The sequence below is a fragment of the Amia ocellicauda genome, chromosome 10 (assembly GCF_036373705.1).
Source record: "Amia ocellicauda isolate fAmiCal2 chromosome 10, fAmiCal2.hap1, whole genome shotgun sequence".
In the NCBI taxonomy this organism is placed as follows: Eukaryota; Metazoa; Chordata; class Actinopteri; order Amiiformes; family Amiidae; genus Amia; species Amia ocellicauda.
The window spans coordinates 37,887,035-37,901,727 of NC_089859.1; the positions used below are offsets into that span (position 1 = coordinate 37,887,035).

Consider the following 14,693-nt stretch of genomic DNA (forward strand, 5'->3'; position numbering starts at 1 on the left):
GTTAGGATAAATGGTTTCTTTGCCTAACAACATGTTAGCCTGCACCAGTCTGGCCACTGAGTCTCCTATTGGTAGAAAGGATCCCATGCCCTTCTGGTTCGCACCTGCCGTTGCATACAACGCGCATTGCTCTGTCACTTCCCCAAATTGGTGGAGCACTGTGCTCTTAAATTCCTCCTCTTCCTCTCTCCAGGAAGGAGGCGCCCCTTGCCTTCTAGGGGGAGGGGACCGGCGTAGTGAAACTCGCTGTGAATAGAGCACTGAGATCAGGAAAGTCTATCCTCTGGGGATCTCCTTCTGGGGGAGTGTGGTCTCCTGTCTGGAGAAGGGGAAAGCAGACTACACCCTCGCCGGGGAGGCCCTGGGTGAAGACTATTGCCGTCTGGCTTGTTGTCATGGAGACACTCACAGGGGGGGCCTGCGTGGTGCTGAACCTGCAGAAGAGCGGCGGGTAGAGCTTCCACTGCGACGGCTCCTTGAGGCTCTTGAAGATGGTAGGGAGTTCCTGGTCCTCTTGCATTGCATAGCCTCCGTGAAGGCTGTACAATGCAGCTTCCGTCGCCTGTCAGTGCTTGTTGGGCATGTTCAGCGCCCAGGCATTGGACACAGAGGTCGAACACCGATGAAACACCGCTTTAGGCTTCATCCTGGACAGCAATAGGTCTGTCCTGATGTCTTCCTCATCCAGACCTTCGATATATATGGACAATTCCTGGGGTAGGAGGACTTCACTGAACCCCTGACAGAACATACGGTCTACCTCGACGTTTTCAAAACGAACGTCGATTTCAGTCAAGATTTGTCCACAGGTTGTCCTGGCACCTCAAAGTCGATTGAAGTTGGCGAGGGTCGAGATGTTGACAGGATTGTCGGGTGGTCAATGAAAGGTCAAAATGTCAACGTCGACAGGTCGACAGCGGAGGTCGAGGTCGACGCATTTGGTCGAGAAGTCGAGAGTGGTGGTCGAGGTCGACGCGTTTGGTTGAGAAGTCGACAGAAGTTGATGTCAAGGGAGGTCGGTCGTGTGATTCTCGATGTATCGAACGGTTTCAATTCCCGCTGGCAGAGATCAAGTCAACATGGGGATTTCCCCGATCGGGAGATGGGAAGAGAAGTGGGCGGGACGATCAGCCAACCAAAACTGCAGAAGACTGCTCCAGCCGGAGTAGCGTCGCTTTCTCACTCCTTCTCCTTCACTCAAATCCGTAGGATAAAATGGTACAGGAGATCTCAATGGAGGGACCTACGTCGGCTCTGAGACTCCCGCTGTAGACTTACCTCCAAAGAGAAGCAAAGCTCCAATAGTAGCGATAAAACTCAGAAGAGCTCAAGTGGGTAGTTATCCAAATAATCCGACTCGCAAGTGAACAAGACTAAAAGCAGTATCACTGGCAAGGTGAAAGAAGAAATGGCAGGCAGCTGCTGTCAGGAGGAGACTTTTCACAGATGCTGGTGGTGGGTCTTCCTCCTGCCAGCAGGGCCCCTATTGGGTAGCTTTGGTACATATTTTCACTGATTGGCATGTCAGTAGGCTTTTCCCATTAGGTAATGGCTGTCTTGCGATTTGAATGGGAATTATGATGTATGACTTGTATTCTATATTCTATATGTATAGTGTAGCAATCCTCAACCTTGGTAATGGGCCTGTGATAAGATCATTGCACTGTGGTTCAAATCTTACCAAGCCCAGAACCCCCCAGGATGTTCCAATATTTTACCTATGCACTTCTGTAATTCTGAAACTGTTATTTGTATAATGCCTGATTTGTAATTTTGTACTTTATTTTTGCACTTATATTTTGTTCTTGTATCCTGTAAGTCGTCCTGGATAAGGACGTCTGCCAAGATATAAAAAAATATTATTATAACAATAATTATAATAATAGTACATAGTATAGTAAAATAAAACAATGTATTTTTTTTTTGAACATTAAAAGTAAATATAAGACGTTGTATACTATAGTAAACTATAGTACTTGTGGTTCAGCAGTGGAGCTTTTTTTTTTTAATAACTATTTCGACCTGGCAGCTTATTCAGTTACATAGTTCACACTGAAAAAACACCAAAATCACATGATGCCTTTTGCCATAGCATATTTAAGTCATATAAGTAGAAAAAGTCAATTCACAATTCACAACATAAGACTAATCAAACATTTAAATCCAAGATCTGTCACCTGTTAAAACACACACACACATTATATATATATATATATATATATATATATATATATATATATATATGTGTGTGTGTGTGTGTGTGTAGCTTGTCATGTTAAAATGACAAAAAAGTATAAAAATAACACTTACCCCTAATGCTGGCAGTCTCTGTGTGCAAGTGACAGCAACTTTTAGTTTCCAGTCAGTTTCACCATCTAGTTGATCCGTACGAATAAAACATGAACCTAAAGATGTCAAGAAAATGATTTTTTTTTTTTTAATGAATATTAGTATTATATTAGAGTACATTAGTTCTCTCCATTGCTGCTTTTTAACTTACCAATATCAGGATCAAAATGCACTCTTAAAAACTATTTTAACAAGCACTGAATTCATTTAAAAAACAAACGGCTCACAGTCAAAATGTGTACATGGAATTTGTCTGAAACAATTTCAAAGGATTACAATTAAAGAAAATTGTTATGAATTAACCTCCATCTTAACAATCAGTTAAAGGACATTAGAAAATTCCCAAGGGCTGAAATGGGGCCAGCAGGTTACGTTTAGATTTTTAAATCGTATTTTGTCGATATATGCGACAGAGGACACAACTTTCTTAAAAAGCCAAAAGTCAAAAGATTGCTGCTTAGCTAAATACAAAAAACACCTTTAAAAAAAAAAAAAAAAAATATATATATATATATATATATATATATTTTTTTTTACAGTTTCTGGGAAGGCTTTAAAAAAAAAAATGAACAAAGGTATTGGTCTGAATGTATCATCTATGTAAAAGCTTTGAATGGCTAATTAAGGCTTGTTTAAACTTCAATGTTTATGATTAGTTTTTTAAGGGGGGAGAGATTAATATAAATAATCACACAAAACGTGCAGTCTACCTAAAATAAATATAATACGAACACCATTTTGGAATCTCTGAAGTCTGGAGGAGGCCCACACATGTAGTGTAACCATTTATAAGATCTGGACCAGACATTTCCAGGGACATAGTGTACATTTTCTTTGCCTTCTGGTTTGATAACTCATTGCAGCCAGCTCTTCCACATTCATTAAAAGGGTGCTTCATTTTGAAATGGCTATTTTAAGTGAAAATATTAAACTTGGAACATTTTAATATGGAGGTGGTAGGTGGTAGAAAAAACCCATTAAATTGTAGGTGCACAGGAGAAACATTTATATAGCATTGGAGCAATGCTTTTTATTATGAATACAGTCATATGATATTTCTTCAAAAGAGCACTATGGTAAAGCTGTAATTTATTGATGGTATTACCATGCTCCACAACCTTTACTTCAAGCTGGTGAGTTTGACTCTACAGGAGATTTTCAAACATTGGTCTACCTATACTCTCCTGTTTGTTGGTATTGTATTTGAGTGTTATTTTATTATTATAATTATGGTATATTTCTTAGCAGACACCCTTATCCAGGGTGGCTTACAAGTGTTACAATATATCAATTGTTTTTTTACAATTACCCATTTACACTGCATTTTACTGGATTTTGCTCAAAGGTACAACCAGCGATTGAACCCGATTTAACCACGATTGAGTCTAGAGCTCTAACCGCTATTCCACTGCTGCCCTGTTTATTACTCTTTATAGCACTGTTTTCTCCATAAGGAATGTATTGGTTTCTTATCAATGAATTATACTGTACAAAAACGTAACCAATAAGCACACATATGCCTCTTTAGTATATAGCAATGCTTGTTATGGCATGGGAAAATGAGGAAGATCATTATTAAATTGGCCACTCAAACCAATTGACCATCTGAGAAAAACACCACACTTTAAGACAGGATTCAAGGCTCCTTTAAGGTTTTTCTTAATGACCCAGAAGCAAGAACGTAAGGTCTTGTCACTGCAACCTTATCTTAATTGAATCTGTGATTCAAAAGAACATAAGAACATAAGAAAGTTTACAAATGAGAGGAGGCCATTCGACCCATCGTGCTCGTTTGGTGTCCATTAATATCTAAGTGATCCAAGGATCCTATCCAGTCTATTTTTAAATGTTCCCAAACTTTCAGCTTCTACCACATTGCTGGGGCGTTTGTTCCAGATTGTAACGACTCTCTGTGTGAAGAAGCGTCTCCTGTTTTCCATTTTGAATGCCTTGTAGCCCAATTTCCATTTGTGTCCCCGGGTGCGTGTGTCCCTGCTGGAAAAGCTCCTCTGGTTTGATGTGGTCGACGCCCTTCATGATTTTGAAGACTTGGATCAAGTCTCCACGTAGTCACCTCTGTTCCAGATGAGGTCTAACTAGTGCATTGTACAGTCTTAACATTACTTCCCTTGTTTTAAATTCTACACTTTTGACAGTATACCCTAGCATTGTGTTTGCCTTTTTATTGCTTCCCCACATTGCTTGGATGGAGAAAGTGAGGAGTCCACATAGACTCCTAGGTCTTTCTCATGCGTTACTTCATCTAGATCTGTACCTCCCATAGTATAATTATAGTGGACATTTTTGTTACCTGCATGTATTACCTTGCACTTGTCCTCATTTGCCAGGTGTCGGCCCACAACTGAATGTTATCCAAGTCCCTTTGAATAGCCTGTGCTACCAAGATTGTATCTGCTGAGCCACCTATTGTAGTATCATCTGCAAATTTGACAAGTTTGCGAACTATCCCAGAGTCCAGATCATTAATATAGAAAAAGGCCCTAGTACTGATCCCTGTGGAACTCCACTAACAACCTCACTCCAGTTAGAAGCAACTCCTCTAATCTCCTCTGTTTCCTATACATCAACCAGTTCATAAACCGTCTACTTACATTACCCTGAATGCCTACAGCTTCCAATTTGAGGATCAGTCATTGGTGTGGAACCTTATCAAAAGCTTTCTGGAAATCTAAGTATATCATATCATATGCTTTCACCTGATCTACAGCTGCAGTTGCATGTGCAAAAAATTCCAATAAATTAGTAAGACATGATCTGCCTCGTCTAAACCCATGTTGACTATCTCCAAGAATATGGTTTTCATTAAGATGCTCCTCTATTTTCTGTCTAATCATTTTACATTTTACAAGTAATGCAGGTGAGACTAATTGGTCTGTAATTTCCTGGCTCAGTTTTGTCCCCTTTCTTGTGGATTGGTATGACATTTGCTGTCTTCCAGTCAGTTGGCACATCCCCTGTTCTAAGTGTCATTTGGAATATTTGAGTTAGCAACCTATAAATAATTTCCCTCATTTCTTTAAGTACTGTTGGAAATATCCCATCTGGCCCATTCAGAAAGACAAATATTTTGCACAATGACCATCCTGATTAAAATAAGGTAATTTATAATGCATTTGGTCATGGATTAATATTTAATTTTATTTTTGGATTTAAAGTAAAGTATTTAATTGATTTTCTTGCTGTTGTATCAAATGGTTAATACAATTACTATACAGTTTTAACTAAAAGAGAATTCAGGTTAAAAAAATATATATATATATATATATATTTTTTTTTTTCTCTAAAGAATGCTTTCATCACCTTGTTGAATCAATGCCACGTAGAATTAAGGCAGTTCTGAAGGCGAAAGGGGGTCAAACACAGTATTAGTATGGTGTTCCTAATAATCCTTTAGGTGAGTGTATATACACCATACTATGTACAGAGTGTACAGAGTGTATTAATAGGGTCTGTTGCAGGGGAGAAACAGTTAGATTAGAGGACGTGATCCTTGACATTTATTCATATTCAAATACTTCACATAGGTAGGTACCTTTAAATGTAACAATTTAAAATAATAACTTGAATTAAATTATATATGTATTGTTATATTGATATATGTAACGCCGGAGGGGGTGAGTTCGAACCTGTGAATCAAATTTAACCTGTGCCCCAAGCAGCTCACCAAAAGGTGTTTGCAGGGCAGTAGTCAGAAGTTAAATTGGCAGATATATTATTGGATTCAAGATCAATTATTTTAAATTATGTTTATAAAGAAATCAAAGGAGTACGTCAATCTCTCCAAAACTGTTCATGGCAACTCTTGATAAGTATTCAAGACTTTGAACTGGGAAGAAAAATGAATCGGTTAAATTGAGCTTATTTGAACAACTTAAGATTTGCTGAAGACATATACACTCACCTAAAAGATTATTAGGAACACCATACTAATACTGTGTTTGACCCCCTTTCGCCTTCAGAACTGCCTTAATTCTACGTGGCATTGATTCAACAAGGTGCTGAAAGCATTCTTTAGAAATGTTGGCCCATATTGATAGGATAGCATCTTGCAGTTGATGGAGATTCGTGGGATGAACATCCAGGGCACGAAGCTCCCGTTCCACCACATCCCAAAGATGCTCTATTGGGTTGAGATCTGGTGACTGTGGGGGCCAGTTTAGTACAGTGAACTCATTGTCATGTTCAAGAAACCAATTTGAAATGATTCGACCTTTGTGACATGGTGCATTATCCTGCTGGAAGTAGCCATCAGAGGATGGGTACATGGTGGTCATAAAGGGATGGACATGGTCAGAAACAATGCTCAGGTAGGCCGTGGCATTTAAACGATGCCCAATTGGCACTAAGGGGCCTAAAGTGTGCCAAGAAAACATCCCCCACACCATTACACCACCACCACCAGCCTGCACAGTGGTAACAAGGCATGATGGATCCATGTTCTCATTCTGTTTACGCCAAATTCTGACTCTACCATCTGAATGTCTCAACAGAAATCGAGACTCATCAGACCAGGCAACATTTTTCCAGTCTTCAACTGTCCAATTTTGGTGAGCTTGTGCAAATTGTAGCCTCTTTTTCCTATTTGTAGTGGAGATGAGTGGTACCCGGTGGGGTCTTCTGCTGTTGTAGCCCATCCGCCTCAAGGTTGTACGTGTTGTGGCTTCACAAATGCTTTGCTGCATACCTCGGTTGTAACGAGTGGTTATTACAATCAAAGTTGCTCTTCTATCAGCTTGAATCAGTCGGCCCATTCTCCTCTGACCTCTAGCATCAACAAGGCATTGCCGCATACTGGATGTTTTTCCTTTTCACACCATTCTTTGAAAACCCTAGAAATGGTTGTGCGTGAAAATCCCAGTAACTGAGCAGATTGTGAAATACTCAGACCGGCCCGTCTGGCACCAACAACCATGCCACGCTCAAAATTGCTTAAATCACCTTTCTTTCCCATTCAGACATTCAGTTTGGAGTTCAGGAGATTGTCTTGACCAGGACCACACCCCTAAATGCATTGAAGCAACTGCCATGTGATTGGTTGGTTAGATAATTGCATTAATGAGAAATTGAACAGGTGTTCCTAATAATCCTTTAGGTGAGTGTGTATATATATATATATATATATACACTCACCTAAAGGATTATTAGGAACACCATACTAATACTGTGTTTGACCCCCTTTCGCCTTCAGAACTGCCTTAATTCTACGTGGCATTGATTCAACAAGGTGCTGAAAGCATTCTTTAGAAATGTTGGCCCATATTGATAGGATAGCATCTTGCAGTTGATGGAGATTTGTGGGATGCACATCCAGGGCACAAAGCTCCCGTTCCACCACATCCCAAAGATGCTCTACTGGGTTGAGATCTGGTGACTGTGGGGGCCAGTTTAGTACAGTGAACTCTTTGTCATGTTCAAGAAACCAATTTGAAATGATTCGACCTTTGTGACATGGTGCATTATCCTGCTGGAAGTAGCCATCAGAGGATAGGTACATGGTGGTCATAAAGGGATGGACATGGTCAGAAACAATGCTCAGGTAGGCCGTGGCATTTAAACGATGCCCAATTGGCACTAAGGGGCCTAAAGTGTGCCAAGAAAACATCCCCCACACCATTACACCACCACCACCAGCCTGCACGGTGGTAACAAGGCATGATGGATCCATGTTCTCATTCTGTTTACGCCAAATTCTGACTCTACCATCTGAATGTCTCAACAGAAATCGAGACTCATCAGACCAGGCAACATTTTTCCAGTCTTCAACTGTCCAATTTTGGTGAGCTTGTGCAAATTGTAGCCTCTTTTTCCTATTTGTAGTGGAGATGAGTGGTACCCGGTGGGGTCTTCTGCTGTTGTAGCCCATCCGCCTCAAGGTTGTACGTGTTGTGGCTTCACAAATGCTTTGCTGCATACCTCGGTTGTAACGAGTGGTTATTTCAGTCAAAGTTGCTCTTCTATCAGCTTGAATCAGTCGGCCCATTCTCCTCTGACCTCTAGCATCAACAAGGCATTTTCGCCCACAGGACTGCCGCATACTGGATGTTTTTCCCTTTTCACACCATTCTTTGTAAACCCTAGAAATGGTTGTGCGTGAAAATCCCAGTAACTGAGCAGATTGTGAAATACTCAGACCGGCCCGTCTGGCACCAACAACCATGCCACGCTCAAAATTGCTTAAATCACCTTTCTTTCCCATTCAGACATTCAGTTTGGAGTTCAGGAGATTGTCTTGACCAGGACCACACCCCTAAATGCATTGAAGCAACTGCCATGTGATTGGTTGGTTAGATAATGGCATTAATGAGAAATTGAACAGGTGTTCCTAATAATCCTTTAGGTGAGTGTATATATATATATAATTAATCTGGCTCTGGGTATATCATTTAGCCTTGTTTTATTAATTTAAAAGTGTAGAGAGACAGTGTGCCTTGCTCATTTCAAATCCAAATATGGATTTAATTTGCTAAAGTGTCTCCACAGTTTAAGAGCAGCTTTTTTCCTGCTAAGAAACTGCCTCTATGTGTGGTCCTCACTGCAGGAAAGACAAGAGCCACACATCTTGGCAGCCAACAATATTGTCTGTCCTACATAAAGTACATAAGGCTGCAATTGTGTCTTTATTGTGTGTCCCATTCTACAAGGGAATACAGTTAAAAAGTCAAGCATTAGGGTAAAAAATATCCAAAAAAAAGGAATGTCATTGGGGATGAGAGCAGAATGCTGCTTTTCTGATGCTCATCTTACTTTGATAAATGCTCATTGTTACCAAGGTCAAATGCAATTTTTCCTGGGTCATTTCAGTGTGAAAATAAGAACAATAAATAACAAGAAAAACAAATATACATTTCTAAAAGCATCACCCACATTGCTTTGTGTTCACATTCGAGGATGTTGTGAGCATCTTGGAGACACATTTTGTATTTAAATTTCTCAACAAAGTTTAACATTTTAGTCAATATCTTTTCTGGTTATCAGTGAAGCCTCTCTCTCTCTCTCTCTCTCTCTCTCTCTCTCTCTCTCTCTCTCTCTCTCTCTCTCTCTCTCTCTCTCTCTCTCTCTCTCTCTCTCTCTCTCTCTCTCTCTCTCTCTCTCTCTCTCTCTCTCTCTCTCTCTCTCTCTCTCTCTCCTACCTAACACACACAGCTATGCAAACTACATGTTACATATGTGTCAATTACCAAATTATATCACACAATGGTGGAGTTAAGTTCCAGAGGTCAGTGTAGACACAATGAAACAAAAGGGATGAGATGTCAGTCTTTAATGAAGGCACCTGGCCCCGTTTCACACAGTACACCATCAATCAGCTGAACAAGTGCATCTGAACTTAAAAAGATGCATACTAGAGAGCCTTCCTCAAACTGATTAATATACCATAATTCACTGCTGGCCATTTGATTCACTACGCACTACTAGTCAATGCACAAAGTGGAAAAACTGAAATGTGTAAAGCTTTCCACCTTAATTTCTGAGAGCATCTTTGGTGAGGTGAGTTTTAGTTTTTGTATCTATAGTCTTTACGTGTATCCTTTTGCCCATTTCTTGTGTGGACACAGTATCATATCATGTATGAGTCCAAGTTTGTATTAAAAGTTAATTAATTACATTACAAATGCTCTTTCAACTGTCATGCAGAACTAGCTAGAAATGAACTGTTATTAACAAAGGACAAATTATTATTAACTCTTGTAGCAACAATGAAAACATTGTTCCCAATGTGCGGCCTGTTGGCCAAAAATTTATAAAATAACAATTAAAGTTCATAAATGTTCCCTAACAGAGATGTATAGGAAATAAAAAGGTATAATTTGGGACATATTCAATTTTCTTCGGTGGTTAATTTTCTGATGTGGCCCCCCCTTCCCATTCAACCTCCGGAAATTGGCCCTTGATCAGACATTGGGAACCCCCAATTTAAAAAGTCCAAATCATATCACTGGAACACTTATTTATTTTTGACAGATACATTATTATTTACCACAAGTATATATAATGTTATAATTACATAATCCATTTTTGATGCCAGAATCTACGTAAATCAGGTTAAAATTGTTGCATCACAGTTCGCACTGAATTCAACACAGTTTTAGGTGATGCTGTGAGTACATATTATTAGCCTTATTAAAAGCAGCGGCTTCAACTTCAAACCTTAATTTCTGAATACACATCCCAAATAAGTGTCAAGGTGGCTTTAAACTTTAAATAGTGTAATAGCAGTTGGTCTTGGCAGAAAAAAATGTTTGGAATAGTATTTTCTTTACTGTTCACGTCTAAACAGATAGTCTGATTTATTTATTTAAAAAAACACTAAAGATCTTTAACAAACATATTTCTCACTGTGAATGCCATGAAATGCTTTTAGTTCAGATTAGTGGAAAGGTTTTTGTTAGTAAATGGTGACAATATATTGAAGTTAAAATATGCAGTGTGTTCCTAGTTTCACAGTGTTATCTGAATGTGTTGTCAGTTATTAAAATACATCACATAATCAGTAGAGTAAGTGTTGCCATTGACGGGTTGTTTACCCAGTGGAGGCTAAACAACACATTATTTATACAAATTACAAAAAGCAGAGATGAATGTACGAATTTTCCATTATTATGTGATTTAATATGTTTGCTGTAGTTCTCAAAATTGTTAGTGTGACTTGCAGTTGTTAACATTAAAACACAGATATCTTTATGAACAAGTGTCTGTTTGATTGCAGAGTTTCATGCAGCCAATTCCTTCTATCATTGATGAACTGAGGGACCTGCTGTTGTCCTACTCACCTTCAGACACATGGGAGGTTAGTGTGAATAAGACAATGGAATAACCATGACATTACAATATAAAATAAATAAATAAATAAATAAAAACTGCTAGACATTACACAGGTTTCCTACAAGGACAACATTTTGAACTTTCTATTGATGATATTGAGACAACTTCGCAATCAATGCCTTTGATATATAAAGAGCAGATGGCTACCTACCTACTCAGGGATGCCAAAATATACAGAAAAAAATTGAGTTAAGAAACAGCAAGACCAAGCTCACCTTCTGTGAATCATTTACTAAACCCACCTGTACCGTTTATTTTCATAAACATTTTACAATCAGCATCTCTCAGATCTAGGCAGTAACAAGCAGTTTTAGCAGAAAATAATAGACAGACACTGATCTGCTGTACATAATAAACTTTTTGCTATTTTATGCTTTTACTTTCTAATTTCTAAGTAAACCTCCTACATAGTAAGTATTCTGTATTACGTCTTAAGTGCTTAGTACAGCAAATTATGTTAGGTTTTTTTTTTGGTGATAAGGTACACAATTACAATTTACTTTAAAGGTAAATGAACAGAATCTTAAAATGCAGCCATTTGCATTTGTTTTCACAAAGCACAAATTACAATCAATGTTTGGAATTTCATGCTTCAAAGCCTAATTGCAATGCACACCAAGGGCTAATTGCAAGAGATAAATTCTGTGCAAAAACATTTCTGCAAAATAAGTAGGTTTTTCTAAATGCAAGACTTTTTACCTGATGGAGAAATTAAAAGTTATACAAGCACCACTAATAGGAAGCTTTCAACTAAGTCAAATGCATAGCTCAAATGGAGAGCATATTTTATACCACAGCAATGAAGCAGAGATTTCTTCAAATAAAGTTACAATATGATTATATGGGTGTGTGTAGAACTCTGTGTGACTTCAAAGCTAGCAAGGCTTTTTTTCAACATTCTGTGCACACTGATAATTTATTTTGGGGACATTTTAGGAGAGTAAACGCTTTGAGAGTTAGCATATTGCTTTAATTTAAAATGTACCCCAACTCTGTTAAATCATCAGACTTAATAGAATGTGTGCAAACAGCAACATACAAACGTATTTCCCTTGGGGAAGACCTATCGTTGGTTTTTATTATTATTACTACTATTTCTGAAATCAATCACACAATTAAAAATCTAATATTTTGACATAAAAGGAATACCCAGACGTTTCTCCTGTAATTTAGACACATCAAGGACTGTATCCTTCTCATTCTTATTCATGCTAAAGTCTGCACAGGATAAATCTTAGCCAGTAATTAAGAACCATTTATTTAAGCTTCCTTCTTAAATTAAGAGCCTGTCGTTAAAGCTTTAAGAACCAATTTGATTAAAGCCATCCCCCAATATTATTGTTATAGTACTGAACCTAACCAAAAAGCAATAGTTTAACACTCACATCACAAATCCACACAATTTAATATTTTTATTTTAAATACCAAAGAAAAATGTATGTTTTTTCAATTCTTGTTTTTGCCAATAACATACTTTAATATGATTGCATTTGTAATGTACACATCTCTTTATTAAGTAAATACACATATATACGCATGCATACATTGCATGTTTTACTGTTTTTAGCCAAGAAAAAAATATTACTTTTAATTTAATAAAAAATCTCAAATATGTATTGTAGGAGCCAATTAGTTTATTATTTAGAAGAAATATATTGAATATTCTGCATTTGTCTTCTGTGCATTTGGATTCATTGTACTGTGTTTCTTTAAGAGAGTGAGCTTTATGTACGTTCCATGACTCCACATAGATCCAGACCAGGGGTATACACTACAGCGCAGGCAAATTTCCGCCCACACTTTAGCCTTAAACAGATTTTTATTGGACAATTCTACATAGCAACAAACGGTCTTAGCCAACAGCAGAGAGGTTTGTTGTGAGAATTAACCAATGTAAAAGCTATTAAAACAAATAGATTTTTTTAAATGGTTAAAAACAAAAACTGTCCCTTAGAGAAGATGGGGACAATGGTGAGTTGAAAATGGTCACTACATGAGAGCATTTTTAAAGGAGTCAACTGGGGGATGTTTTGAACATTTTATTGCTTCAGAGACCGATAAAACTCAATTAAACAAACTTGTGTGTATTGTAAACTTTTAATCGGACACATTGATTAGTATTGTAGACTGTTATGACAGTGATTTGGAAGAGGAGGAGGGAGAAGTTTATCATGAGAATGTAAATGCGAGGGGGTGAAGGTACAGATTAAGTTGTTTCTAGTTAAATTCAGATGGTCAGATGACCTAAATGTCAGAATCCAAATTTTCAAATTACAGAATTGCCACAACATAAAACCGCTAAAATTAAGAAATACACAGAAGTAATAGTCCGAGATTTATTCAACATAGCAAACACGACCGGATGATTCTCAGCAAACAAGAAAGAACACATCTGCATCAAGTCGAACACACACGTTTACAATTAATGCAAAGTAAGCAATGTACATTTATTATTATGATTGTTATGAATAAATATTACTGGTAGTAATAATGACAACAACAAAAATGATCAGTACATATGAAAATGCTTTTATATTTATTCAACACACAGCACAAGCCGATATGGTTTGTTTTGTTGTTTTGCCGTGTAATTCTGATGAGCTTCTAGAGAGGTGCGCTTCTTGCAAAACTGATGATATCTCTTGAACAATTATTTGTAAACGTCTGTGGTTTTGTATTGTATTTTAAATTAAACATTCTGGGAAGATTTTGATTTTTTAAATGTTTATAAGCGGGGATCATTTTGAAAACAACTGTTTTGAAAATAAAAATGGCATCTGTATAACATAGATTTTGTTTCTTTGCTAATGCACATTTCTGTATTCTTTCTATAATTAGTTTATTTTTGAAATGAATGAATAACTTCAGTGTCTTACGTTTCTTGTGATGTATAGGTTTCATATGATCATTATATTTATGTAAAATTAAGTAATTTGGTGTGCTATACCAAACGCTGTGATTTGTGTGAGAACGCTGTAGTCCTGGCGCGTAGAGCGGACTCTGTGAGCTTAGTGCTCACTAATCAGTGAAACAGGCTCATGGTTGATGAAGAGGAAGTTAGATAGGGAAACCAATTATAGGACAAGGATCTAAGTCAGTTGGTACAGTTTAGCATCCTAATATGAATTGGATAATATTCTAAAGAAAAAAAAAACACTTAAATTAAGGAAACTCACAACAGAAGAAGAAACAATATAAATTATAGTAAAGTAAATTACATGCAATATTATCTCTTTTTACACAATAGTACAAAGTATCTGAATACAGCAGAAGCACTGCAGAAGAAAAGAAAAAGGAAAAAAAAGAAATGCAACAGAGTTCTACGAAGAAGGAGAACATTTAGAAGAGGATTGTATGACAGGAGGAAGGCTGACAAACTGCCAAGAAGAACATTTTGTTTGGGTGCCCAAGTCCGGATGAATTTGGTGTCCCAATCAAAGTACCTGGACCCTGGTTTAAGTAAAGTCTAGCAGGACCCCATATTTTATTCATTAATGCCT

The 14,693-nt window shown here is 37.7% G+C and overlaps 1 protein-coding gene across 4 annotated transcripts in view; it reads right to left on the reverse strand.

Moving 5' to 3' along the window:
* atp9b (ATPase phospholipid transporting 9B) overlaps window positions 1-14,693 on the reverse strand; it is a 234,371-nt gene that overhangs the window by 141,515 nt on the left and 78,163 nt on the right. For all 4 annotated transcript variants that reach the window (XM_066716058.1, XM_066716057.1, XM_066716056.1 and 1 more), the window contains one exon: window positions 2,311-2,405. In XM_066716058.1, coding sequence (XP_066572155.1) covers window positions 2,311-2,405 — 95 coding nt within the window. The remainder of the gene's footprint in view (window positions 1-2,310; window positions 2,406-14,693) is intronic.